The sequence below is a fragment of the Scophthalmus maximus genome, chromosome 9, assembly GCF_022379125.1.
Source record: "Scophthalmus maximus strain ysfricsl-2021 chromosome 9, ASM2237912v1, whole genome shotgun sequence".
In the NCBI taxonomy this organism is placed as follows: Eukaryota; Metazoa; Chordata; class Actinopteri; order Pleuronectiformes; family Scophthalmidae; genus Scophthalmus; species Scophthalmus maximus.
This window is the reverse complement of record NC_061523.1, coordinates 15,377,356-15,403,564: the sequence shown is the minus strand read 5'-3', so window position 1 is coordinate 15,403,564 and position 26,209 is coordinate 15,377,356. Positions and strand designations below refer to the sequence as shown.

Genomic DNA, 26,209 nt, shown 5'->3' with positions numbered 1-26,209 from the left:
ATAAGTAAAGAGCCACAACATACACTCAGTCCAAATCAAGAGGATAACGTTTGAGAAGTATGGCTGCAAAACAACTTGCATATATTTGAAGTTAATCAATGAAAATAGAATAATTTATCAACAGTAAACTACAGACAAGCCCACTCATTTTCTAGATTTCTTCAGGCTTGACATCACACATAATCTTTGCTTTAAAGCTTCTGAAAAAGACAAACAGGACCTTTGAATTTGTTTTCAAGTGTGAAGAATTCCGAAGTTTAAGAATAAACTTTCACCCTGGACCTTTTTTTTTTAAATATTGCTGCTCAAGATAAATGTATCAGTTGTGGCAAAATATTTTTATTGTTAAACAGAATACAACAAATTATGATGAACAAAGTCAGCCATCCATCTTCATTCCTATGAAAACATCTAGTGAATTTCTATACAAACCATCCAAACTAAGGTTGTGATAGCAGCTAAGGATGTATCATAACATCAGTCATTTGGTCAAACTGTTGATATTTGGCTGCTAAAAGAAAACCAATAAAGTAAAGTAAACTTGATCTACATAATTTTTTAATAAAACAGAAGTTGAACAGTTAAAGATAAAACAAAAGCCATAAATAAAATAACTGCAGATTTTATTTCAAAGAAGCATGATTCGACTCTTCATTTTATGAACGCAACATCAGGGATATGGCCATCCGTCTAGAAAGAGAGAGAGAAAAGCATTTTAGGGCCTTGCTATGAAAATGATCACACCTGTATGGAAAATAAATGAATCAATGTAAACCCTGTTACCTTTAACTGAGTGAAGATTTGAGCCGCTCTGTTGAAATCCCATTCATTATCTTGAAGACACCTGTGACAGAGAACAAGAGTTTAGATATTTAGAATTACCTGAATTAATTATGACATGCCACACTGTCGACACACCATGCACACAAAAAAAAAAACAGCCTTACTTTTGGGACCATTCCAGGTTCATTCCAGACTTCAGTGAGAAGGCTGTCAGCATCTCCTGCTGTGGTGCGGTGAGGGTGGGGACGGGGCTGGAAGATGGAGTAGGGGCAGGAGCCACAAAGGCTCTGCGGATCTCCTCTGTAGTGGCCATTCGGATGAAAAGCTGGTCGTTTACGATGCACAAACTGTTGCACAGAAGAAGCACAGGAAGACAATGAAGTTTAAATGTTTGTGGTATTTCAGGAGGTGATGGACTTCCTCCTCTTGGCTCATTTGAACAATAATATTTTAGTTTCACCTGCCATACACACTTATTGAAACTAATGAAATCTAACTGTTGCCCAATAAATCCTAACTTCAAAGTTTTAAAACTTTCAGTTTTTATTGAAACATTTTTAGATAAGTTCTAAAGATTGTTAATAAACTGCTATTAGACTGACACAAACTCAAGTGTACTTATGGTCACTATGTTTAATCAAATAACAGAATAAAAAATATTGCTCAGGAAAAAATACCGGTGCCTGCATGTTTTAGAGAAAATTATTTATGACTAGAAATTGAATTTAGTACCAAATGTGGCCAGATTTTTTATTCAGGCTGTATCCTTTAGACCAGACAGGGATGAACTGTTGTTACTATGTTTGCACAATGAAGCAAGCACCTTCATAGGGATAAACAAGATGGACAACAGAAAGATGAGAGAAACCCTTGGGAGCCCACTAAACTTACCCAGAACCCCCTGCTGGGACTGTGACGAAAACTCGAGAGAAGGCCATTGTGGAGTCTCGGGATTTACCATCAACAGCAACTGCAAAACAGACAGGATACAAATTAGTTTTAACACATACCCATCAATTCATCTTTGCAGTGAGTGAGAACCATGATTTAATTTATAATGAGCAAATAACTCACCTTCTTTGAAGACACCACTCACGGTGAATGACAGTAGTGTGTTCTGTAAACGCAAAACATTTTTGCAGAATTAATAGAGATATGATTCACCGTGAGATAAAGAGGACAAAGAAGAGTGCTTGCCAGCTGAACAAAAATTAACTTACTGTGTAGGTGTTTACGTCAACAGTAAATGAGGCAATGTCGTGCTGAGTTTTGGGCAACTCGTTGATGAAAGCCACCACGTTCAGTCGTGTGTGCTTGAGTAATCGAAATCTCATCGCTAAAAGAGGCAAGATTCAGAGGGAAAACTTCACATCAAAATTTTTAAGGCACAACAATTCAGATGTCATGATAGGTCAACGGGCTGATGGGTAATGTGCAAGAGTCCCACAAATAAAACGAGGCGGTCACTGTTTTTAGGTACTTACTGGGATACAGCCCCCTATAGACAAACAAAGAAACCCCATCCACTAACTTTTAACAATTTGATTCCCCAGTTGGTGAAATAGAGTACATAAAAATATATTTTGTTTCTACTCAACAAAATGCTCAACTCTCTCACTGGACTAATACGAGGGCTTACTCAGCCAGTCAAACTCCTTTTCAGGAGGTAACCCTCCCCCCGTGAAAGGTAAACTCACTTGTATCTTTGATCCTTTTTAGGTTTCGAGTGTCTTTGTGATACTCTCCCAGGCTGCTCCTAAACAGAGAATCAATGAAAATACAGCTCAGGCTAAGACTACATCCACACCAATGTATTTTTATTTTAGAACAGGGTTTTAAATCAAAACCAATATCCATCTATTTTTTAGCTCTGGGAGATGTCAGGAGTGAATCTTGTAAATGAATGACATAACGAATCAATAAATCCCATTCCTTCATGTGTTATCAGTGCTGTAACATGTATGTAGAAGTGTGTTCTTACCTGGAGGGGTTCTGGGTGGAGTAAGGTGTTGTGAGGGACAATGATGCTCCATCATGGTAAGCATCCAGAAGTGGCTGTCTGTCCCCAGAGTCATATATGCTGTAGTACCTGCAACAGACACAATAAATATCTTTCCTGTGTTTCTGTTTGTCCCTTTGATTGTAACGTGCCCACATAATCAGTGCATTAATGCTGGAAAACAGCCAACAATCAACAGACTTATAGATATCGATACTCACTGTTGCAAGAAGCGAAGGATGACAGCCTTGATTTCATCTGAGCCAAAACAGCTGCCCTGGATTGTCAAATGGAAAAAAGCAATTGTCATTTTCATAACGAACACAGTAACTATCTTGAGACTTGAACATGGATGACAGTGTATCTTAACATTACACCACTGAATCAACTATTAACAAAATTAACACATTGGAGATGTAATTCTGAAATGTCACAATACAAGTTGAAGTAAAAAATGTTTCATTAATCACAAAATGACATAAAATTAAAAAATATAAAAGTAACCTTGCACGGAGGGATAGTGGTGGGTGTTTCCACATCAAATCCAATGGGTGGGGGGAGATCATTACCGTCCTAAACAAGAAAGCACACAGGAAGGAAGATACACAAGAGAAATAAGCACTGGTGGATCCCTCTACCACTGTGCATTAAAATGGAAGTGGATTAAAGTGGATTTCACAGCATTGAGATACTGCTACTACTCACGAACAGTCTAAATTTGTTAAATTGTGTAAACTGCTGCTTTCTAATCAATATAAACAAAAATGTACAACAATATGGGCATACAGAAATGAACAGTTTAAATTGACAAAATAACAGAACGGAGGCTGATGGTAAAAGATGAAGGAAGATAAAAGTGTGAACTTGCCAGTTTGAGAAGCCGGGGAAACCTTTGCCGCACAGCACTAGTGCAGGAAAAGAAATCAAAAGCAGGAAAGTTATCATGACAAACCACACACACAGATCAACAATAAAAACTTTGATTCTACTGTCGGTCACATGTGCTGACCCACTTATGTCATCCTGTGCCTTTCAGTTGCTGTGATTTTAAGCTGTTATGCTCACAAGAACAAGAATAAAATCAAGTCAGTGTCTCTCAAGGGATTTATTCTTCTTTGGATACAAGTAAATCAACAACCGGTCTATCATACACTCTCATCCTCCCTTGAGTTTCATGCTGTGCTCTTTGACGGTTCTCCCACCCCAAAGTGTACTTACCAACAAGTATACTCACCCTCTTCCCCCAATATGGAGCTCTACACAGATATGACATGGGGAAGCAACACAAGCACACTTTTCTAGGAGCGCACACATATAAACATGCAGAGACCCACGACTCAAGACTGCACTGGAAACCAGCAAATACATCCATGTTTAATTAGTAAAATAAAGATGATATATGGGAGAGCTGGTCGCCAGTCTCGCGTTAACAAACCCCCCCCCCCCCCCCAAACTCGGGTCAAGTTGTCGGGGAGCAGATGAATCTACGTCACCACAAAACCAAACTGGGTCTGGGTAAAAAAAAAAAAAAGTAAAATGCACACAGATACTAGCACAAGTAGCCTAACATTCAGAGGAGGTGACTAACCCTAATCATCATGTGAGTGAATCTGTCAGTGTGTGTACCAGTGCTTAGCAGCAAAGAAAAAACAAATCGAGAACAGAGATCAACAAAAAGACAGCTGGCCTCAAACTGTGCTGGACCCAGCAGTTCCACCACTCATCCTTTAGTCTTCCCTACTGCACAAGCAGAATCTCACAGTCACCATCAATTCTGAAGAGATGTCTTCATGCACATGTTGAAAAAGGACTTTTTGTTCCTTGATTTGGGTACCAAACCTCTGGTTACAGAGGGACTGGGATATTATCAAGTATACAATTTGAGTTGAATTCTCTACTCTGCTCTCTATGCTTAATATTTGAGCCTTTTGTACTCATCACAGCCACGAGAAACTGGAAGAGTGCCGTCTCACGTATGTTGACTTATTTCGGGTAAAAGTGAACTTCAATTATCAGTTCAGATCACATTTCCTTCAGAAGTTAGTTAAGGGTATTTGTCAAGCTGTCCACTTCATTCACTGAACAGAAGAGGCCTGTTTTAGGCCAGATAGAACCAAGTTAGTGGAAGAGACAGTTTGCCTTTGTTCTTTGGCTCTTCATTGGTCATCGATAATGACACGTATCCCCCTCTGCCTCAGCCCAACAGCTTTTTCTGTGGAGTCCCGTCTTCTCAATTCCTTCTCGTCACATTGTTTGTGAGCCGGAGCTCATGGGGACCGAGGCTGAGTAATCGTGACTGTGCCTGCCTTAGGTTGTCCCAGAGTTTTAAAGTGGGATCTTACCCGTCATGGGCTATCCAGCCTTCCATACTCGCCTGACACAGGAGGCCGAGTGGGCAAGGCTGTTAGAAGGGGATGGGAATCATTGGCTGTGGATTTTCTTTGTTTCATCCAAACATTTGTCAAGACAACTGTGGATTGACTTCTCTCCGATAAACAACCTACATTGTTGTACAATATTGCACAAGAGACTGTTTTGGGTTCATATCTTCGAAAGCAGCAGATTGTGTAAGGACTGTCAAGCTGACATGACATGTCATTATTTTAAAAAAAAGTGCTTCTTATCAAGATTTTTCTATATCAGCAGCTGTGTGGTGGCATTTTACAGCAGTTAATGGAAAACTAACCAGGATGACAGCAGAGGAGTGCTGGGTACAGCATCACTGAGGACCATAAAAGAGACCAAGAAAGGATGTCCCACATAAAAGGTGAATAACTGCCAAGATAGACAAGATAGATTTTGAACTGTGGAAGAGTTTAAGCAAGCTGGAAGGAAAACGGTGTGGAAGTGCATCATGGTTTGATGATCCTCTCAGGAACTTTTAGTTAAGAAATGTTTGTTAAAAATATTGAGGAAAAAAAAAGGAAATATTAATCAAGTTGAAAGAAATGTGCAAAAATAAATAAAAATAGAAGAACAATTTGAACTAACTGTAGATGAAATTATGTGTTTCTTTTCCCCCTCTCTCTACCACAAAATATACACAAACACAGGGAGTTAACCGTGAAGGTCAGCTGGCTCTACAGTAATTAAGTTTATCCTCAACTGTTTATGAAATGGTGTCAGTTATCGTACAGCTACCTCACACACGCACAAGTTAGCTTGATCTTCTTTTGTAGCATTTCATTCCATTAATTTTGCTGACGCTTTTTTCCAAAGCGACTTACAATCATCGATTTTTTGACTCATATCAGAGGTAAACATGTAGCATTAGGGCCTTGCCTAAGTTTTTGTAGCCCTGCCCTTAACCGTGAACCGAGCCACGACCTTCTGTACCAAAGGCAGTGGTGGAGCCCACAATGCTGATTACTTTTGCTATAGGCTCATGGACACCCTAGCCTGACACAAACTGTCACCACTGTGTCTGCTCAACAGAAGCTTCTCCCTTCATCCCTCAAACTTGCTGACTGACCTGATGTAGGAGGCCTGGTCCTTGAAGTAAAGACACAGAGGGTTCCTGTTCAGCCACAGCTCCACCAGCTTCAGGCCTTTCACCTTGTCCAGTTCCCGGTCTGACTTCAGCTGGAGGACCACCACAGAGACAACAAGACAGTGTCAGGAGAGGATTTCCAACATGTCTAGTTATTATATTACATCAACTGTGCAGCCAGTCTCACCTCGTTGTGGGAAAGGTTGAGAGTCTTCAGATTAGGCACCTTGGCAACCAGTTCAGAGAGTTCATCCAGTTTGTGAATACGGTTGTTGCTCAGGTTCAAGCAAGTCAGCTGGCAAGTCAGAGGAGATATGTGTAAGCACATTCAGTTTGACCCATTACTTTACGATAATGGAAAATCATTTCAATTGAAATTCAGTATATATATGAAAAAATACACTGTATTAATGTTACCTCTGGAATGTTTTCTTCAATAATCGTAATGACAGCTTCCATGTGTGTCTTCCGATTCAAAGTGACTTCAATTTTGTGGGACACCAAGTCTGTTTAATAAAATTAAATCAGATATCAGAAATACATGGAAAAAAAATATATATATATTTAATATAATTTTCAGTTGCAGTAAAGTAGTTAAATTAAGCTAAAATTGTCTGTCCCATCTATTGAATCCTTAGACCATAGGAAGACTGGATGCCAGAGAGAGTATAATTACCTGGGTCTGTCCGGATGTTGTTTAGGTCAAGTGCTTGCTGGGAGCCATCAAAACGTTTTGCCATGCATTGCTGTGAAAGATAACCAGAGCAAACATTTGTAGCCAGATATGAACAGCAAAAAAATTTCAAAATGTATAGAAACTTCCTTGTTTATTTTGATAAATTCAAAGGGGGCAGAAAGAAAAGGTGATCAACTTCAAAACAACAACAACTGCACAAAAAACACCTAACAAGTCTGTTCCTGAGAAATTTCCATTCCACGTTTGTCAAATCAAATGCAATGCCGACAATACACTTATAATACAGTCCAGTAAATGTACATTAACCTGATTGACCTCACTGCAAAAAAAACACCACGTAATTTTGGAGTCAGCATGTTTTTTCTTAAGCTGTTTTCAGACATAAACTCAAAAAATTAGGTGTGAAACTTTTTGGGGAGTTTGCCCACATATGACATAAACAACAGCAGATTGTTTAGTCAGACACATTGGCAACTGCAGGAAAATTTCTAGAATAGTCAGACGAGGGGTGGATCCTGTGTAGAGCGCCACTCGCATGCTGTGAATGTTCCAGAGATTTTCCTGCTGTATTCTCACATGGAAATTTACTAGGGGGATGGCAGGAAAAGTTCCTAAACATATCCAGAGAGACATTTGCATTCTCACATACTGCCCCTCTGGAAAAAAATTTAGGAAAATGTGTGGACTAAAGTGTATGTCTGAAAGCTGCTTTAGCGATATTGATCTACTTAGTATTAATGAGACTTTAATCGACATCACAAAATTTTATTATTGTCACAGACCCACTCAGATCGTTCAGCTCACCTTCAGGTGCTCCAAGTGTTCCGGCTTTAGATCAGCGAGGAGGAAGGAGGGTGGAGCGTGGGGGTTGACATGCACCTCCACCTTAAGGGAGCAAACATCAGATGGGAGAGGCTAGTAAATAGTAATATAGAGTGATTCAATACTGTGTCTAAATAAACAGGGAAAGAAATGGGGATGAACCGAACACCAATTTAGTGTCTACATGATCTACAAGCTGCAGTAACCTTGTTACATGTTAGCATAATCTGGTTATACATGACAGAAAGGACATTGGCAAATTATTTAGCAAAATGAGTAAAAATGATATCATCATCCCTAAATACCTTATAACCATCTGTGTCTGTGATCTTGTGAGAACATTTGCGTAAAGCAATGGCAGCAGAGGTATCATACACGTAGAAATGAGCCCTGTCGTGATCAACATGGAACTGGATGAATGGGGGAGAGAGAAAAACATAATTAAAATCCATCTACATTGTTCAAAACAACCCCTTCCTTAACATCTCCAGTTTACTAGTTTGTCTAGGTTGAGACTGAAGATGTCTTTTTTTTTTTTACACCTGGCATGACATTAAAAAAGAAAAATGACGGGACTTTAGGCTTACGCATCATTTGACAGAGCCCATCATTCACACATTTCACACAAAATCAAAATACCAAATTTGTTTTGCGATTAGATAAGACAGTACTGAATCTCACCTGTACAGGGGTGAAGGGCACTGAACAGATTTTCTCAAGAGCTGTCATTAACCATTTCTTGTCATATTTTCTTCCATGTGGTATCTGTTAAACAGACAAAAATAAAATATGACCTCCTTTGACAGATTACAAGGTAACCAGATGGTCCTGTGGTGGATATTAATAATACTCACTGTTACTTTGGACCAGCCTGACTGGTTTTTCCCGCCTCCTCCTCCTCCACCGCTCCCTCCACCTCTGTTGCCTCCTCTGAAGCCACCACCTCCACCTCTACCACCGCCTCCCCCTTTTCCATGTCGCCTGTCTCGGTCAAACCTCCCATCTCCTTTTCTTCCATATGGGTTGCTAAAGAGGACACACATGGAAAACAATCCTCCTTTAGCCTGTGTCTACCTGTGTCTACCTTGGGGACCTTTCCAGTGACCTTCTTGGGAACTGTGAAACTTCACCTGTGTTTTGACCAGAGGAACCAGGGTCTAAAGTTAGTTACCCCGAAAAAGTTACTGCTCCCGTGTGGTGGTATTTTCCAATGACCCAGAAATAACCGAAGAAGAGTGTCCTGGTGTGTTTGTTAATGTCTATGCATATAGTAAGTGCTAATAATAAACTTTTCTACTGTTGTGAGTCTTTATCTGCTACTTTATTTTTAATAAGGAGTTAAACCATCAATATTGTGTAAAACAACACACTGACTCGTCAGTCACACTTACAATCTGTGCTGGGAGCTGTTGTCCTGAGGGTTATCACTCATTGTTACATCTCCATCAATATCATCAAGCCTGCCCCGTGGCCCAGGACCTCCAAAGCCACCTTGGTGGTTCCCCCGCTGGCGGTCTCTGCGAGACCTGTCATATGACCGACCCTTGTGGGCGCCTCTGCCTTTGCGGCTACGAAACTGTTGTGGCGCGGTCCTGTCATCATGCTCTGGGGAAGGGAACAGAATTCAAAAGTTAATCAGTTTAAAATGAATGTTGCATCATAAACATACAAGATCAAATACAAATCAAAGTTATACAATTCTGTCGGCACATAAAACTGAAGATCAAAGGTCAGTATATCAAATTATTCACTACTTTGGAAAGAGATATTATATCTCTAACTGGAAAGTAAACTACACCTATTGAATTATACTAAGAGACAGAACCTTTAAAGGATCAAAAGCCACTTGTGTGTATATAATATTTTACATTGTTGAACACACCATGTTAACATTAGGAACAAACATGCTACAGGATACCATGTCAGCATGTCTTGCCATGTGACACCACATTAACTGTATTTCATGTATTCTGACTTCACATATCAACCAATGGTTATAAAAAGAAATCGGTAATAATAATAATAACGCACTTGGTAAAAACGTGTGAGTGTGTGTAAATTGGCATAATCAGATCCCTGGCTTGGCCTATACATGTAGTTTTACCTCCTAGGACCGTGAGATCAGTCCTTCTGACCTCTCTCCTCACCATCAAGTCCTCGCGGTCTGAAGACAAGTGGTAAAAAAACAAAACAGCATAGAAGATGTAAGATTAATGCTGTGGTGAACATGGTTTCTTACCGTTGTAGTAATGCCCGCCATCCGCCATATTTCTCGAATATTGTTGGCCAAAAAATAAACAAAAAGCACACACACGCAGCGCGGGGAAATGGATGAAAACCACGTGTCTCTGTTTCAAACGACACAAAGTCTAGACAGTGGAAGAAACACCGACATGCCGAGTGGACCACAGACAAAGACCTGGTCGCAGGCAGTGCTCTTTAATTAGCCGTTAGCCTGGCTAGCTCCTCCGACTGCGCGTTGACGAGAAGAAACAGGAAGTGCTCGTTTCACAGTGTTCTTCTTCCGGGTCCCCGAAATGGAGCGGGGGATTTTTCTAAATTTCTTTTAAACTCGCCCGCGGTCGAAAAGTAAAACATTGTATAAAGGAACACTTTGCTCACCTATAGCTTAGCGTTTATTGAAGGCTGCCGTTAGCTGGTTATATAGTTAACGCTGCTGGACGGACTAGAGACTTTTACGCTTCCAAAGAACTGCGCATGTACCAACAAAGTCAACAGAAAAAGAAAAAAAAACAGGAAAACAAAAGGACCCAACAGAGGCTGGAGGCTATTGTGTGATTATGGAAGCTGGTTCCTATCTTCTTACCGGGTCACCATGGTAACTTATGATGAGGTTCAAAATAAGGGATCAAAGTCAGTCAGTCCAGCTACTGACCAATGGGATCACTGGAAACCAGAGTCATCATTCCACACTATGTATTCTGACTGGGACAAAAGAGTTTAGAGTAACGTGAAGAACAATAAAGCAAAGCAGATATTGAGCTCTACCCACTTTTTGAACGGTTCCAGAAGGGAATTTCTGACTCACCGACTCCATTGACATTCCATAAAATCCTTATATAAAAAGTTTCAAGTCTGGAACCAAGCCTACAAACCAGGAGATGAATCATTACAATGAAACATTTTATTCAGAACAAAAAAAAAATTGTGAAAACGGGAAGTAGGCAAAGGTACCGTACAATAGTGTGTACATAACTATTTTAGGAGTGAAGGAACTACTCATCCCATTCCAAAAAATATTCAAGTTTTTTTGATTTAGTTGATCTTATTATTTTGTAGGATGTCACTTTCACATGTCGCGTAAACCAAACTGACGTATCGGTGTTTCTTTTCATTTCGCAAGACCCAGGGTTGACTACAGTAAATATCCAGCTTCGTAGCACAGCTTATCCAGGGTGGTCCAGAGTGGTCAATGTTAAGTTAAGTCAAACCAGATAAGGAAAACATCCTGGGTGTGTTGAACTCGCTTCGTAGTAAAGGCCCCAGGTCGTCTACAAGGAAGACCCTGCAGGCGAATTCAGCTGAACGAATGTATTACCTATCCTTTAACTTTCCTTAATTTCCCTGACTTAACATGTGCTGATGATATTTTATGAATACTTCCAAAGTAGCCTACTTCTACACCAATAAAACTGTTTGACAAGCAGCATTTTTTGCCCTAATCTTTTCTTGGTCTAATTATATTCACCTTAACTTTTCATTAAAAAACTAACAGGATATAGTTGTATTGGTTTGGTTGTAGAAAAACAGATTTCCAGGTATTCCAAAGGCATATTTTTTGCTGAGAATTGATTCACACATGGTAAATTATCACCATGTGTGATACCAAACACCAAATTTAAATATGATATTTTGGCAATAATTGCCTAAAGAAGTTTTTGACCTGATGATGGTAAAACACAATCAGGTTTAGCGCTGTGTACAATTTATAATCTCTGACAAAGTCAATTTCACATTAAAAAAAATAGTGCAGCACAGTGATGCAGGCACCTTTATAAGTGCTGTTAATATTCAAATATGTAACATTTGAGCTTTATTGTGCCCACCAGACGTCGCCCTGACCTTCCTGCCGGGGGCAGGGGCAGCAGACCCGGATGTAATCAGTACCCCGAACTCACCGTTGTCCAGCACACGTGTAACCACCAGGTTGGGGTAACTTCTCTGAGACAAAGCCCCGTGGTCCATTCAGAAGTCCTCTTCAGAATCAGCCTTCCGGGGAAACGGTCCGAATCTTACATTGTCGTTTAAAAGAAAAACAAACTAATTTGTTTTCTGCAGCGGAATTTCAAATTGTAACTTTTTAAACAGCTTCAAGTCAGGTGAGCGGAGGATAATTGGCGTCAGCTAACTTTAGCCAACGGTTAGCGTTGCCATGGCGGAGCTTCCGGCAGAACTCACAGACATAATCTGACAATAATTACATTTTAATTTATTTTGTCCGTAGTAATATACATAAATACTATGTGCTGATATGTGGAGCACCTGCTTACTGTCGGTAGGTTCGGGCGGTGTCAACCCGTTCTGCTTCACTTCTCTGCAGTACGATGAACAACATGGCGCCACCTGGTGGCTGGTTTTCAATCACGTGAACTGAATTACCCGGGATCTGCACGACTAATGCTGCCTTCACGTGGTATCGGTATCATGGTAAATGCGAGTTGCCAACTACGAAGTTGCGCATGAACCGAACGCCCACTCACTCAACTTGAAATTACGAGTGGGAAACTCGAATAAAATTTTGATACCCGAGTTCCATAGTTGGTCTGGAACAGAACCTTTCAACATGGCGGAGAACAGGACAGATTCCGTTATGAACGATTTTTCTATTCTATCAGACAGAGCACTTGAACATGACATCCTCGTAAACTTCACAAGTGGGAAGTAGGATCTTCCGACTAGCACCTGAATGAGGCATACATATTAGCGTTTGTTACCGTTTTACAGAGAGATCTCTTTTCCTAATAATTTCTTGAAGGTTTCATAAATAGAACCACGTAGTTTGGTTGTGATAACAGGAATATAAGGTTCTCTGTTTAGCTGGTTCAACTAAGTCAAACGATAACTGTGATATAAGACTGACCAGATCAGGGCATTCATTGTTTATTTCACATTTTCGCTAGGATAATACATTTTCAGATGCATCATACATAAATCATTCAAATTCCTAATAATAATATTGCAACATACATATTCACCTGTATTTTAAAGTCTCTTATTCTTTGGTTAGTCTTTTTTTTCTAAGACAGACTAACTTAAAACTGTCAGACCCCGAAGTGGCTCAACCATATATGCATGTATGGCTCATTATGAGTTTCTTCTGCTGCAAATAACAAATCAGCTTCTTTCATCTCTTCCAGTGAATGAAATGAGATAACAGTTCAATGTATTTTGTCCCCCTGATTCTTAATTTGTCATCAAAGTGCTATCTCGACCACAACCCTCCATCTGCCTCATGTAATACTCTGTCCCTCTCCACTGCTGTCCTCCTCCTGACAGGAGGCCACACTGATGGCCTGGCTCAGAGATGTGATGAGGGAGGTGAGGCCAATGAGGTAGCCATCCTCTCTGCTACCCTCAGTCCACGGGATGTTGTGTCGGAGCTTGATCGTGTCATGCACGGGGGTCGTCTTCCCAAAGTCTATCATCCACACACTGGCCTTGCTGCTATGTTCGTGGACAAAGAGAAGCGAGCTGCCAATCACCTGATCAGGTCAAACGTGAAAAAATAAAAATAGTAGATTCATTATGAAGCATGGTTCAATTTGAGTGAGGTGAAAATAAACTAGATCAGGAAAAAGACCTTGGTGAATTCTTTCTCTTTTTGCATTTGCTTGTATTTCAAATCCACATTCTTCACTTCAGCTAGCATTGAACAAAAAAGGGAAGATGTATCTGTAAACCAACCTCATGGGTTCTGAAAAATGATGAGTTTGTCAGGGCATCACTCAGGGCCAGTAGTCTGGTGTGATAGGCTTTCTGAGGGCAGAGATGGAAAAACAGAAGAGACTGAAACACTTGTCTGCAACAAGTATTTCAGTGTAAAACATTCAATGTAAAATCTACAGGTTGAAAAAAAGTTTCAGACACACTTAAAACTTTGATTTCAAAAGGTGAGGAATCATTTATAGATTCTGTTCTGTCTGTTTTCATTAGTATCAGTTTACAATATGCATTTTCTCCCAATCAATTTGGAAAATCTTGCCAAGATGGATGGAATATTTAAATAATTCCAATTGTAAAGTTTTAGCTGCCAGAGCAGAACAATGTTCTTTTCTGCATACACACAGATATAGACAAATCATACCTGATTTTAGATTACATTTTTGCTCTCCATAGCAGATTAAGGATGGCTTTTTCAAGGTCAAAGCAGAGTAATGTAACTGGTGTTTCTAGAATAGACAGAACTGACCAGGATGTCCAGCTGGCTCTTGGTGAAGTAGAGAAACGCCTCTGTGACTTTAGCTGAAGTCAGAATTTTCTTGAAGTCCCGCTGGACACTGCCATCAGCCATCTGAATCAAACAGACACAAATAGCAGTCATGGCACATTTGAAGACTTTTAGTGAATGAAACAGGTCAGATCAGTAGGTTTTATTGGTTATTCCACACCTACCATGATGCCCTCTATTCTGAAACCTAGTGTGGAAGTAGAACTGGTTGTATCCCTCCACTGAAGGTAGCGCCATTTGGTCACACCTCTCTGTGCATGTTCCTCTGCTGACAGAGCAGATGGGTCCATTTTCACCATCTTCTGGTACATGTCGCTCCTGAAGGTGGCTTTGTTCAGAGCTTTGGCCAGTTCCTCCTCCTGGTATGTCCTAACAAATAAACCCCACATACTATATTGTGTAGAAAAATATATAGTGCTATATGAGGGGAAAAACTGTTTACGGTGTTAGGCTTTCCTGACCAATCAGGGATAATGTAAACCCAACCACAGCAAAGGCATATTGATTCTATTCGGACAAAAAAACTACAATCGACCCCTGTCAAATCCAAATGATGATCGGGGAAATCAACCCTCATTAAAATGAGAAGATTTGCTTCCTATGTGAATTACCAATTAAAGTACTAAATGACTTAATAAATTAGGGACATAATGGTGATTGAAAATGGGAATAAGATGAAATCCATTCTACATAGTATGAAGAAATGTATGAACAGTTTCTGAATGGACCCTAAGGTGAGATTGTTTTGTTCCATAATGAACATGTTATCTTTTTAATGAACTATTAAGAAACTTGGCAGAGTTACACAAAGTGGTAAATTAGTGAAGACCTGTGGTGATCAGAGATGGTCCCATGTTTGGAATGCTTATGGAGAATCTCATTATTTATATAAATAACATAAGGCTTACGACTTGTAGAAAAAAGAGATGAGCTGAATGTACAACACTCTCTACAATCAGAATGGGACTCATCAGACCTACCTGAGTCCCATCTTGCAGTCCATGATCACAGGTCTCCTCAGGCCGCTCAGCAGGTCTTCAAGGCGCATGTAGCACTGCTCCCCCCTGGTGACCATGCCATGATACTGTGGGACAAAAGGTCTCAGCGGGTCTCTCATCAGGCAGTCTAGACACTTTGCCTCCTCTTCAGTATACAGTTTTAGCACCTCCCCTCCCCCACTCAGCTGGAAGTTACCTGGTGACAAGGGACGAGGGACAAAAGATGCAATTATGGTTCATTTTATAAATAAAAAAATAAGAATTTGGATATGATCAGGACCTCTCTTCCTATTCTAAAAGTATTGTTAAGTCATGAACACCAAAGTCCTAATCACTTAAATAATCTGTATGGAGTGGTGATAATTTCTGATTGTGTATTCAATCTTCACTGAAGCTTAATATTGCTCAGTTGTGTGATTTTCACAACTTGACTTTTACAAAATCAATGAATTATAGGTAGGTCAAATACTAGGTAGGTAGTCCTTTATGAGGTGACAATCCCTTACTTCAAGATAAGTATGATCCATGACCAAAAACATGCTGAATGAACCTAAAATGCATCGTGAATGAACCTAAAATGCATCGTGGTTGAAAGAGTGGTTGTTTTTCATTATTTCTGATTCCGTGGAGCTAAAAGTAGTACTGTTTATGTATGGGGCAATGTGGTCCATATAGTTATCAGTAGTGCAGAGAAACAAACACAATAGTGAATGGAGTTCTATCTCGTGAGGGGAGCGGAACTCTTCTCCATGCATGCATGTACATGCAAAGTTTCTTCATCATTGCTCGTGTAGAGCTTCAGACACACAAAGAAATGGGTCAGACAGTTATGAAATTTGCAGACTTGATCACAAAGGTGTAGTTTCTGAGTGCTGTCTGTTTCGGATGAAGTGTAACACACGTGCCTTGATGTCCAGCCAGCTGGACCCAGGAGCTCTGCCGCCGCAGCGACCAGTGCATCATGGTCAGGTAGGTTTTCCAGGAGCGGCACTAAGGCACAAAAAAGCAGAGCAGATTATGTTGTTGTCTTCATGGTTGGAAGGTTACCTGCTGTTCCTCTCACCAAGGGACTGGAGCTTATTCAGCAAAACCTAAATGTCTACAATCCTGCAAAAGGCCTCTTCCTGTAAGTAAGACCTTCATAAGGGCCTTGGTACAAAAAGGCCTGTGAAGCTCAATTCATCCTCATTCATCCTTAGTACTTTCTTTGCAAGTTTCTTTGGAAAAAAACATCTATCAAGGGAATTTCTCTCTTTGAAAACCTGATAAAAACACAACCTAAAGACCCTTCACATTATGGTATTAGCCTATATCTGAGATGGAGAGACACTTGTAGGGCACATTATACAATCTGAGCACCTCCTAGATCTTTAGTGTCCATAACAAACTGGTATTGGTTGAGTGTTAACAAACAAGCAAGCATTCCTCGACAGTTTTGAGCTGTTTTGTATAATACATAAACACAGGCGTGTCTTTGAAAAAAAGAACACATGAAAACCTGAGCATGCTCAGTTAAGGTGAACTTTGAAGAAAATGTTCACAGGACTTCATCCTTCAAATTGAAGGTTTGCATAATTTCCGTCACCGATTTAATGCTCATTTATCGTTATTTTTAAAAATTGTCACTTTTGATTCAGTCACGATAGATTACTGCTCACTGCATAAAAATAATACGGATCTGCTCCCTAGTCTGCCTCTGCCTATCTGGATCAGCGACAGTCGGACATGCAAACACCATTCAAATCTCACCTTGTCAAAGTCCTCATTCAATCCCATGCAAATTGCGATGACCACATGTGCAAAGAAGAGTTGAGAAATATAGTTTTAAGCCTAACATGGAAAAACAGAGCGACTTATACTGGGACAGCAAATGCCAAGACTGAAAATGTAGCCAAAAACCTGCATCCAACCATTCTGTGTTCATCTCAGCCGTTCTCACCTTCCTCAATGTCTTCCTCTTTTTGACAACATCCTCTCCTTCACTGAAGGCCTCGTCACTCTCTGCTGAGGAGAGGCCGATGGAGGAGCAGCTGGAGGTGGTGGAGGAGGCTTGTAAAAGCTTGGAGAGGATTGGATGTGGGGAGGCCCAAGGATGTGTTGTGGAGCCCCCTCGCCTTCCTGACAGCTCCCCAGCCTCTTCATCCCTCCCCTCAAGCTTTTCCCCGCTCGCCTCTTTCTCTCCCCCTTCCACTGAAACAGTATTACTCTTCCACTCCTCGCTCCCCTTTTCCTTTATCTCTGTTGCAAAACAGGAGTTTGTACTTGTCAAGTGTATCCACTCACTGTGTGTGCTCCCTTCCCTTTCCTCATCCTCACGACCCCTTTCTCCACCAGTCTCTTCCACTCTTCTCTTCCCACTCCATCTTCCTCTCTCCCATCGGTCTGCGTCGGCGTCATAGCTCCCACCTAACCTCTCCTTCCTCCTCGCCCTCCATTTTAGCCTCACTTCATCCCTTGCACATATTGCATTCAGCTCAGCATCTTCTTTTCTTTCTGTGTCTTCTTTACCGTCGTCCTTCATCACCTCCTGTCTGAGATGCTGCTGGTGATGGAGGCTTGTTTCTGGATTGAGCTCATTGTCCCACTCTCCGAGTCCACCTATGCACTGATTGTAAGGGGGGAAGCTCTTTGTCCACTGGAGTTTGGGTCTGGTTCTCACTCTGACTTCCGTGCAGCTGCTGGAAGGTCCTTCACTGATCGCGAGGGGTCGGTGCATCTCGTCTGATAGTCTGTCAGAAACGTTATTATCCACTGTTTGTTTATTCTCTATGTCCATCTTCATTCCCTCCATGTGGTTATCATCTATTGTGTCCATCTTTTAACCACTGAGGAGGCTGGATGTTGAATCTACTCCACGAGTACTTGTACAGGACAGACAGGAAATGTTGAAAAGAGAAAGCTTTGAATATGTTTGAGGAAATGCATTTACAAGTCTAAACACCCGCTAAGATCGGCAATATTACAATATTACACCAGGCTCAGCAACATTCAGAGCTGTTTCCTAAATGATACAAATGGTCATAAATGTCTCAGTCAACTTACCTTATACCTGTGTCTTCCACCTGTTAGCTTTCAATGACAGTAAGTTCTGTGCCTGTCCGCGAGTTACATCTCTCCCTTGTTCTTTCCGCTTGATGCCATATTTTGCATGCAGTGACGCTATTAAGTTTGCAAAGCTTCACGCAGACGCAGCTGCTGGAATTTGGCCAGCTGTGTCCCAGGCCAACAGGACATCCAGGAATTGCGTAGGGTGGAAATAGAGTTGTGTCCTCCCACTGAATATGATTGTGTTTTGGAATTACAGGGCAGTGTTTTCCAACTAGAAGATTAAACAAATAGGCTTAAAGGGTTTTTAAATGTTTTATTGCAGTTGTATACATTTTGGTGTAAAACTCAATCAATTTACGATAGTTTTTTATATTAAACAATATTAATATTTTTATATTAAACAATCCACAGGTTGCCCCATATGCTTGTATCATAGTTCTTCATTTTGCTCTAATAACATTTCAAAGTAACATTTCATCCTGCATGATTGCTCTAACTCCAAAAAGAAACAGCTCCACACTGTGTTCAATACAATAGGCATAAATAGAAATAAAATATATTTATAACCATAACCACCAAAATGTGACATTATTAGATATTACAACTCAGATCATTACCAAGAGATGTTATTTCATCCTGTTTCTCTTAACAATAACATATTTTGTTGGTAAAATGTCTTTATGTTACTCACAGCTTCTATTTCAAAACGGTTTGTTTGTCTTGATTGGCAGACAAAGACTGTGATGACGAGAGGTTAAGAAATAAATGGTAATTATGAATGAGGATTACAAAAGAAAGCCTTGGGACTTCGGAAAAATAACATGAACCTGATGATAGATTTGCATGAAGTGATGAGGTTTCAGATGTGTTCTTCTTGTAAATCACAAGGTGTTACCATTAAAGGACAGATATTAGGAGGACTCAGAGTACATGATGTTAAAAGTGGAAACAGCGCCCTTTAAGATCTACAGCGCAAACAGAGCAGCTCGGGTCGTCACTCGACATATCCTTCAGTGTTGTACGGGCTCTTTCATTCTCAACCACATGTCGCTCTTTAATCATTATCATTCCATTTTGCTAACAGGATTGCTCTCTCTACTTTCTCTCTCTCCTTCTCTAATGTCCCCGGACTGCCTATAATTAATTTATTTCAACCTGACCAAGTGTATTTCTGTTCGGCCGCTCTGTGCTGTCGCCAAAGTTCAAATGGGTCTCTTCCGGCTCAGATTTGTGGGGGTTATCTGAAGGGGACCCAGCAGCTCTGCAGTACCTGTCAAAGAATTTGTTTCTGCAGTCAAACACGCTATAAGACACTCACTTTGTCAGTACCAAGAGACTGATGGCAATAGCTCAAATAACATTACATCTCTGTGTGCCTTTGTGAGTGTGTCTGTGTTATTTCTTTGTACCCGCAACAATATCTTTTTCATCCTCTTGCTGGCTGTTGTTCATGCTCTTTTCCCTCTCTGACACAGGTCCATCTGTTCTGAGCTGTAAACAACAAGGAAAACAAGCACTCAGAGGCAATTGAGTCTGAGCTATAACACCTGAGAGGATTTTGGCAATAATTCACACTGGCATGAACACAAAATCATAAACTGCAGCTAAAGAGAAGAAGCTGTGTGCGGTGAGTTCACTGTTGTCTGAAGTTCCTGTCCTATCGCCTGCTCTGGTTTCCACTCCGCTCTCAGGGGCCTCATGTAGCTGAGGATGAAGAGGACACTGAGGAAGATGAAGTTACTGAACACACCCACCAGGGCTGATACGACAGGGAAGTAGAACAAGAAATATCTGAGGAAGAGACACGGAGAAAAACAAAGAGATATGTCATTACAGCATCACAGTTGTTGTAGACTGGTGACTGTATTTTAGGGTGATCAACGTTCAGACAGTTATCCAGAGGGGGAAACTGCCAACTCTCTACTGTTACTTCCTTTACAGCTTTAGTATGGTATAATATGTGAATTTAATAATAGGATAATATCAACCTGATCTATATAGAACTTTAAAAAGCTGGTTTATGAAGTGCTTCCCAGACATAAAAAAGAAAATACATAGTGCAACTACAATTACAATTTAATAGTTTTCTTTGTGATGTTTCATCAAAGAGAAATTTAATCAGATCTATGATACAGCTCGGTGTATTGTTTCAGTTTGAATTTTCATGTTACAAATTCATGTTTAAGAATGTAAGTGACTCTCACCTTATGCCGGTGAAATGAGCATGAACGTACAGCTGAGATGAGTAGATCTGCACCTTGTTGGACAGGATCTCAATGACGGCTGTGGCCGATGGGGCATACTGGACATGACGAGAAAAATTATTGGGTAGACTTGAAACAAAATACTTTGTTGTTTGCTGTTCAAGCACACTCACACATGCGCACGCACTCGTAGAGGACAGCACTTTACTCACAGGGTCGTCTGTGAAGTCGGAGAAGAGCTCCACCTCCAGCACTTGTTTCTGCTCGGTGGCTCCGGTCAAAAAGGCTGGGAGGAACAGGAGCGTTCCCATCGTCCTCAGCAGGTCTGAGCGGTATCGCAGCATGCTCTGCCCAAAACAACAGAACAACACAGTCATCCCGACAACACACTACTAGAAATCTATTTATTGTTTTATCTGTCTTTACAAATGTGTGATAACATGTCCGCAAATATATTTTCAGTGATTGATGTTGACCTGGACCCAGACGTTTTATCCTCTGTATAACTATATATCAGCATATCTTGAATATAGTGTGAGAAGTATTTTTTTTTCATTGTTGCATTCAGTTGAATTACAAAATACACGGTGTCTCTGTATTCTGACTACACAGTTTTAAAGTAATCAAACTCAATGACAGCATCTATCTTGATCATGTCTCAGTCTTCTCATTCAGCTGAACAATGCCTCTCTTGTAGTGGATCTCTGCAGCAAGCATAGGCAGCTCTAATCCGGACCTGAGGTTGTGCTATTAAGAGGTTATTGTGCTGCGTCAGTGCTGTACTCACAGAGCGAGTGCTGGAGGCCGACAGCAGTTGTCTTGCCTGAGAAATGCACAGCAACATGCAACAGTGAGATGTTGGGGTTAACAGGAAGTAGCAATAAAGCACTATTTGATTGTTCGTACGTATTAGCAAAACTTAGTACAACTCACAGAGCGAGCAGAGGAAGCCACCTGGCCTCCCTCCTGCGAGAAACAGGTTGTCTTGATCATGAACATCCCCAGCTCCTGATTGGTTGGGGACTCGGGCATGTCCAGCTGCAGAGAGATCTGATAGGCCTGGCCAAATGTCAGCACCTATATTAAAAAGGATGACACCCTTCTATAAAATGTGCTGATGAATGAGTTAGATGCATACATACACACGTTCATACATACATTTTTCTTGTTCCTCATCAGAGTGATGTTGGCCAGTGGATAAGAGCACAAAAAAGAGGTGGGGGATTCACAGTCTGTCCTGCACACATAAAGGTGAATTAATGAGTGAGTGTGACAGCAGGACAGAGGGATTGAAACAAACAGTAACTACAGTCTGTGTTTTCCTGATGCAACTGGCTCTCAGCAGGTCACATACACACCTGTAGTGAAAGTGCACTGGTGTGGAAAAAGCTGCCATGGGCATGTAAGAGTAGTAGAAGCTTCCGTATAAAAAGACAGCGAGGCAGAGGAGCAGCAAGGTGAAAAAGAACACAATAAAGCTCCGCATGACTCGCTGACGGGTGTTTGAAATCGTCATGGTGACGGCATCCCGCAGCCTCAGAAACGTCCCACCAATGACGACTGACAGGTCTCCTGAATGTAAGTGACTTTCTTGATCCATGGAATCTGAAAATCCAAGAGGCGGGGGTAGAAGATAATGGAACTGGAGAGAAAAAAAGATTCACCAAGCAGAAGGTGATTGTAAAGATTAATTAAAAGAGACACACTATTATTATTGTTATTGTTTACAATCACTGAGACTGAAATGTGATGAGCTTTTAAGGCACACTGAGCATTGTACACAGTCACAACAACCCAGTGATGTTACTGATATTTTCCTGTCCTGAGGTTTTGGACATTACATTACATTACATTCATAATACTAATGACTGAAAAACCACTGAGTCCAATCTCAGTCACAAGCAGAGGCGTTTCACATCAGATGACTAAAGTCTGTGCAAATGGCCAACTGCGACTTTGACTTGATTACACTGAAAAAGAAAATGGCTCGCCAAAACGTACCAAAAATGACTTCACTTGGTAAAACTAAAAATAATTACGTTTGTTTAAGTTATAATTATCAACTGTCCCTCTTCTTTTTTTTTACTTGTTATCTTAAAGTTCAACAAATTCAATTCATGTGTGTGTGTCACCAACTGAAGTATTTGTGTCTTTGAGTTGGTTAACAATTTTTTTTTCAGGGGACATTTAACTAGAAGCAACCAGAGCTTTGGCACAATATAAACTTGGCTAGATTTTCAGATCATATGAGTTATGTTGGCGAGAATTATTGTGCTGGGGTATAGAATAATTTTTAGTTAAATATCAAGATCAAACATGCATTTATAACAATAATAATTAGTCTTTTTATAAAACAAAAACTCACCTCTGGTTTCAGTTGGCCAACGATGAGCTGTTAGGAAATCACTCTCCCTAAAGTGTCTCGGTCCGCAGCATGACACTATCTCGATGAAATGCTGGTAAAAAATGAAGCAATAACTTCTCCTTAGCGCTTAGCTGTGATTGGACAGGGTTTATTCCATCCCACATGACTAAAGATGCTGCGGCCAACTGGAAGAGAGTTACTTGAAGTTTACTTGAAGTTTATTGAAGGATAACCCCATGAGATGAACCATCTCGTTTTCAAGGGGGTCCAACATAAAACAAAAAATACAACAGACAAATCACATACAACTAACATACATACATACATACATACATACATACATAAAGTCTCTCATTTACTGACCCCCACACACCCCACTACCCTGAATCCACAACTGTTGTACAGAAATTTGTAGTTGCAATAGTGGAACAGAGTTTTTCTTATTATTATTATTATAACACAGCGTGCATTTGCATTTCTCAGTATAATAATCTGTCACCGACAGGGGGCGCAACCCGCTAGGGGCAAGCAGAAAAAAACCCGCGAAAATATCGTCGTGCGCAGAAGAAGACGCTTCCTACGTCACACGCAGCGACTGACGCACACCGGAGAACTGCAGGAAGGTAACGTGTTTGTTGTTGTTGGTTTTAAATCATTAACAACAGGTTTGTTTAATACTGTTAACCGGGAACCGATTAACATCCCACTTTAATAGTTGAAGTGGGATGTTCATTTAGTCAAGTGTTGACTGTTGGTGGTCGCGGGCAGATACAGATACGAGTGAGTCCCCCCGTTACACGAACAACACGAAACGAACTTCCTGTAGTGTAATCGGCTGAAACTCATATTCACTTTAATATACAGAGAAAGCTGCACATCTGCATATCTTAGAGGTTTAAACTGGTGAATTAAATAGCCAATAATGTTGTGGTCCTCTAGTGGTTAACATGACGCCAGTGGACTTTACAGGAGATTGGCGAGCTGATACTAAGACTGCACATTGAATTTCATCAAATGTAGACCAACATTACAGTTGCAGTGTTCCATTGCAAAATACAGTGTTGTTTTACAAGTCAGCCTTAAACTAAATACGAGGCCCCCAGGCTTGGCAAATAAAATCAGAACTCAGGTTTTTCATAGTCATCAAGTCAGAAGAACCAAACAGAAATAGAGGACATTTAACTAAAAAGAGCATCTCTTATTTCATCACAGGAAGGACAATAGAACAAGAAATGAATTGTCTTTCTCGATTTCACAGAGCTCACAGAACAATCAAAGTCTGTCCTCCTCTGCAGTGGCTTTCAAGCCGCCTGCCTCTTCAGCTAAAGACAGAGTTCCTGAACGAAGCTGTGCACATAAAGAATGTAAACGCAAACAAATAGAGACTAACGTGTGAAAATGTGATGTTCAAACTAATACATAAGATAAAAGTTAAACTAGATAAAATTGAGAGAGATAAAATCAATGAGAGGAAAATATCAGGACCTGAATATTGGGAACACCCAGAACGATGAAATAAAAGCCCAGACAGCCTGTCTCAGTCATAAACAGGGTTGCTGAGGCTGAACACACTGTGTAAGTAAACTACTTGATTTGTCCTCTCCTGTCTTCTGGTTGCAGGATGTCCTGTAACACCAGTGTTACCCGTGTTCACGTATCACCAGTGGGCCAGGCACCGCGAGCGCCAGTCCACCTACTGCCCTGCGAGATTGAGCACAACGGGCCGGCTCAGGTCTCACAGTTCTTCATCGCAACCACTAAAGACCGCAAATATGGTACTCTCACAATATGTCCAGTCTTTATCAGATTTTTAGTTTTACAAAGTTAAAAGCCTCTCGACGAGTAGAATGAAGCTAATTGTTACAGGATCAGTTTGCATCCTTTGGACACACTGGTGAGTCTCTAACAGCTGCCATTTGTGCATTTCTCCCTTTACAGAGAAAACGGTGTCATTCAGAGGACGTGGGCTGAAGGGGCAGGAGCTCAGCTGTCCACAGGGCTACACCGGCCTGGTGCTGAAGGAGATCAACAAGCCTGGCTCTGACCAGGAGGTAAGCACCACTTTACTGTACTTCTGTCTGGATCAAGAGGCACAAAATTGACTGCATGGGGAAATCAGACGTGCATTTGTGTGGGTGTAGAGGTCAAAAATGACTTAATAGAAAATTCAGCTATCTACAAAAAGTGTTTGAATGTGATATCTGCCAAAGGCAGGTCGCTAAGCCCTGACTCGGGATGCCCAGACTTTTGCTCGTCAGAATTTCTTTTTTCATTCTTAAAATTGTATGAAATGTGTATTCAAATTTAGTTGTTTGCTGGCTGACGTTTTATTTACTTATTTTCTCCTCAAAAAGTGAACAAAATATGCAATTTCCCATATTGACCAAACATTTTCATACAACTAAGTGTTTACATGATGCTAAATTGTTTTTTTTGTTGCATCCGTGTCCAGGACAGGACGTTGAAGGTGTCCTCTGTGTTCGACAAGCTTACTTACTGGAACCTGGAGACTCCTCCAAATTCTGACGACACCATTGTGATGGCGATGGATTGGCCTGAGCTAGCTGAAGCAGTGAGTTTTATTTTTTTGCAGCTGTTTATTTATTACTCTGCCAAGGAGGTTATGTTTTCGCCCCTGTCCATTTGTTGTTTGGTTTGTTTCGAAATCTAACCTGGCAGGAAAAATTCTGTAAAATGTCCAGGGCAACATTTGGGGACATCTACCTTCTCTCATACAGCCCTTCCGGAAAAGTTCAGGAAAATGTCGGCACTTCAGTGCATGTCTGAAATCAACTGTCCTGTCCTCTCGCAATTAATCTGTATGACTAATAGGAAAAAAAATGGCTCAATGAATGAAAAATAAAATGGACATCTGGGTAGCAGGTTGCTTTTGGGGCAGTGTTTCGTCACTGTCCTTTATATTTTTTCTCTTCAGTTCAACAAATATCGACAAAAAAATGTATATTGACAACAATATTTAATTAAGAGTATCATTTGTTTTGTAATACCAGGATACAGAAGCAGAAGAATGTGTGGGTACACACTGATATTTTGTCTCTTCACAGATCCACGTGCCAGTTGAAGACTGAAGAGAGAGACAAACCTTCCTGCTCAGAGAAGGCCAGTCGGTAACACCTCAGCGTGTGAGAGATAAATGTACAGTTTGCTGGTTACTGGCCACAGTCAGTGATGAGACTAAACACATGCTATCCAGTGTGGTGTTCCTGTTTCAGAGCAATAAGTTACAGGTGTGATGTTCATATTTTTGTACATGTTCTTTCGTAGTGAAAATAAAAAATGTTGATGGACCAACCTGTGTCTTGTGTGAGTCACA

General features: G+C 40.7%; 4 protein-coding genes and 1 long non-coding RNA gene across 10 annotated transcripts; 2 read left to right on the top strand and 3 right to left on the bottom strand.

Annotated features, from left to right (window-relative positions):
* Window positions 1-319: 319 nt before the first annotated feature.
* Window positions 320-12,358, bottom strand: nxf1a (nuclear RNA export factor 1a). Of its 5 annotated transcripts, none has more exons than XM_035649003.2 (23): window positions 12,303-12,358; window positions 11,931-12,043; window positions 9,896-9,955; window positions 9,183-9,396; window positions 8,646-8,817; window positions 8,473-8,556; window positions 8,097-8,201; window positions 7,774-7,854; window positions 6,949-7,018; window positions 6,690-6,778; window positions 6,460-6,567; window positions 6,255-6,364; window positions 3,651-3,687; window positions 3,287-3,355; window positions 3,004-3,059; window positions 2,765-2,872; window positions 2,481-2,539; window positions 2,004-2,119; window positions 1,858-1,900; window positions 1,675-1,753; window positions 948-1,130; window positions 784-844; window positions 320-690 (listed from the first exon to the last, which is right to left on the bottom strand). In XM_035649003.2, exons 2-23 carry the CDS (start codon window positions 11,995-11,997, stop codon window positions 652-654), a joined length of 2,010 nt encoding a protein of 669 aa, XP_035504896.1. In that variant the 5' UTR covers window positions 11,998-12,043; window positions 12,303-12,358; the 3' UTR covers window positions 320-651. The 5 variants fall into 5 exon arrangements, with proteins under 5 accessions (XP_035504896.1, XP_035504897.1, XP_047190193.1 ...); XM_035649004.2 differs by having other exon boundaries at window positions 12,295-12,310; XM_047334237.1 differs by lacking the exon at window positions 12,303-12,358 and having other exon boundaries at window positions 11,931-12,060.
* On the top strand, window positions 10,620-13,611 carry LOC118318988. Of its 2 annotated transcripts, none has more exons than XR_004795881.2 (3): window positions 10,620-10,982; window positions 11,862-12,035; window positions 13,309-13,611. It is a non-coding gene; the product is annotated as an uncharacterized LOC118318988 (long non-coding RNA). The 2 variants fall into 2 exon arrangements; XR_004795882.2 differs by lacking the exon at window positions 10,620-10,982 and adding an exon at window positions 10,991-11,343.
* On the bottom strand, window positions 12,897-18,440 carry si:ch73-22a13.3 (inositol-trisphosphate 3-kinase B). Its single transcript, XM_035649008.1, has 8 exons — window positions 18,301-18,440; window positions 17,198-18,119; window positions 16,164-16,248; window positions 15,241-15,454; window positions 14,425-14,629; window positions 14,222-14,323; window positions 13,717-13,788; window positions 12,897-13,514 (listed from the first exon to the last, which is right to left on the bottom strand). The coding sequence occupies exons 2-8, from the start codon at window positions 18,071-18,073 to the stop codon at window positions 13,263-13,265; spliced, it is 1,806 nt and encodes a 601-aa protein (XP_035504901.1). The 5' UTR covers window positions 18,074-18,119; window positions 18,301-18,440; the 3' UTR covers window positions 12,897-13,262.
* Window positions 18,441-18,612: 172 nt separating this feature from the next.
* On the bottom strand, window positions 18,613-22,964 carry LOC118319789 (seipin-like). Its single transcript, XM_035650426.2, has 10 exons — window positions 22,876-22,964; window positions 21,869-22,152; window positions 21,669-21,747; window positions 21,444-21,587; window positions 21,298-21,333; window positions 20,723-20,857; window positions 20,511-20,608; window positions 19,944-20,097; window positions 19,716-19,797; window positions 18,613-19,576 (listed from the first exon to the last, which is right to left on the bottom strand). The coding sequence occupies exons 2-10, from the start codon at window positions 22,108-22,110 to the stop codon at window positions 19,509-19,511; spliced, it is 1,038 nt and encodes a 345-aa protein (XP_035506319.2). The 5' UTR covers window positions 22,111-22,152; window positions 22,876-22,964; the 3' UTR covers window positions 18,613-19,508.
* Window positions 22,965-23,389: 425 nt separating this feature from the next.
* Window positions 23,390-26,187, top strand: rnaseh2c (ribonuclease H2, subunit C). Its single transcript, XM_035650428.2, has 5 exons — window positions 23,390-23,498; window positions 24,496-24,650; window positions 24,814-24,926; window positions 25,328-25,447; window positions 25,941-26,187. Exons 2-5 carry the CDS (start codon window positions 24,497-24,499, stop codon window positions 25,962-25,964), a joined length of 411 nt encoding a protein of 136 aa, XP_035506321.1. The 5' UTR covers window positions 23,390-23,498; window position 24,496; the 3' UTR covers window positions 25,965-26,187.
* The last annotated feature ends 22 nt before the right edge of the window (window positions 26,188-26,209 follow it).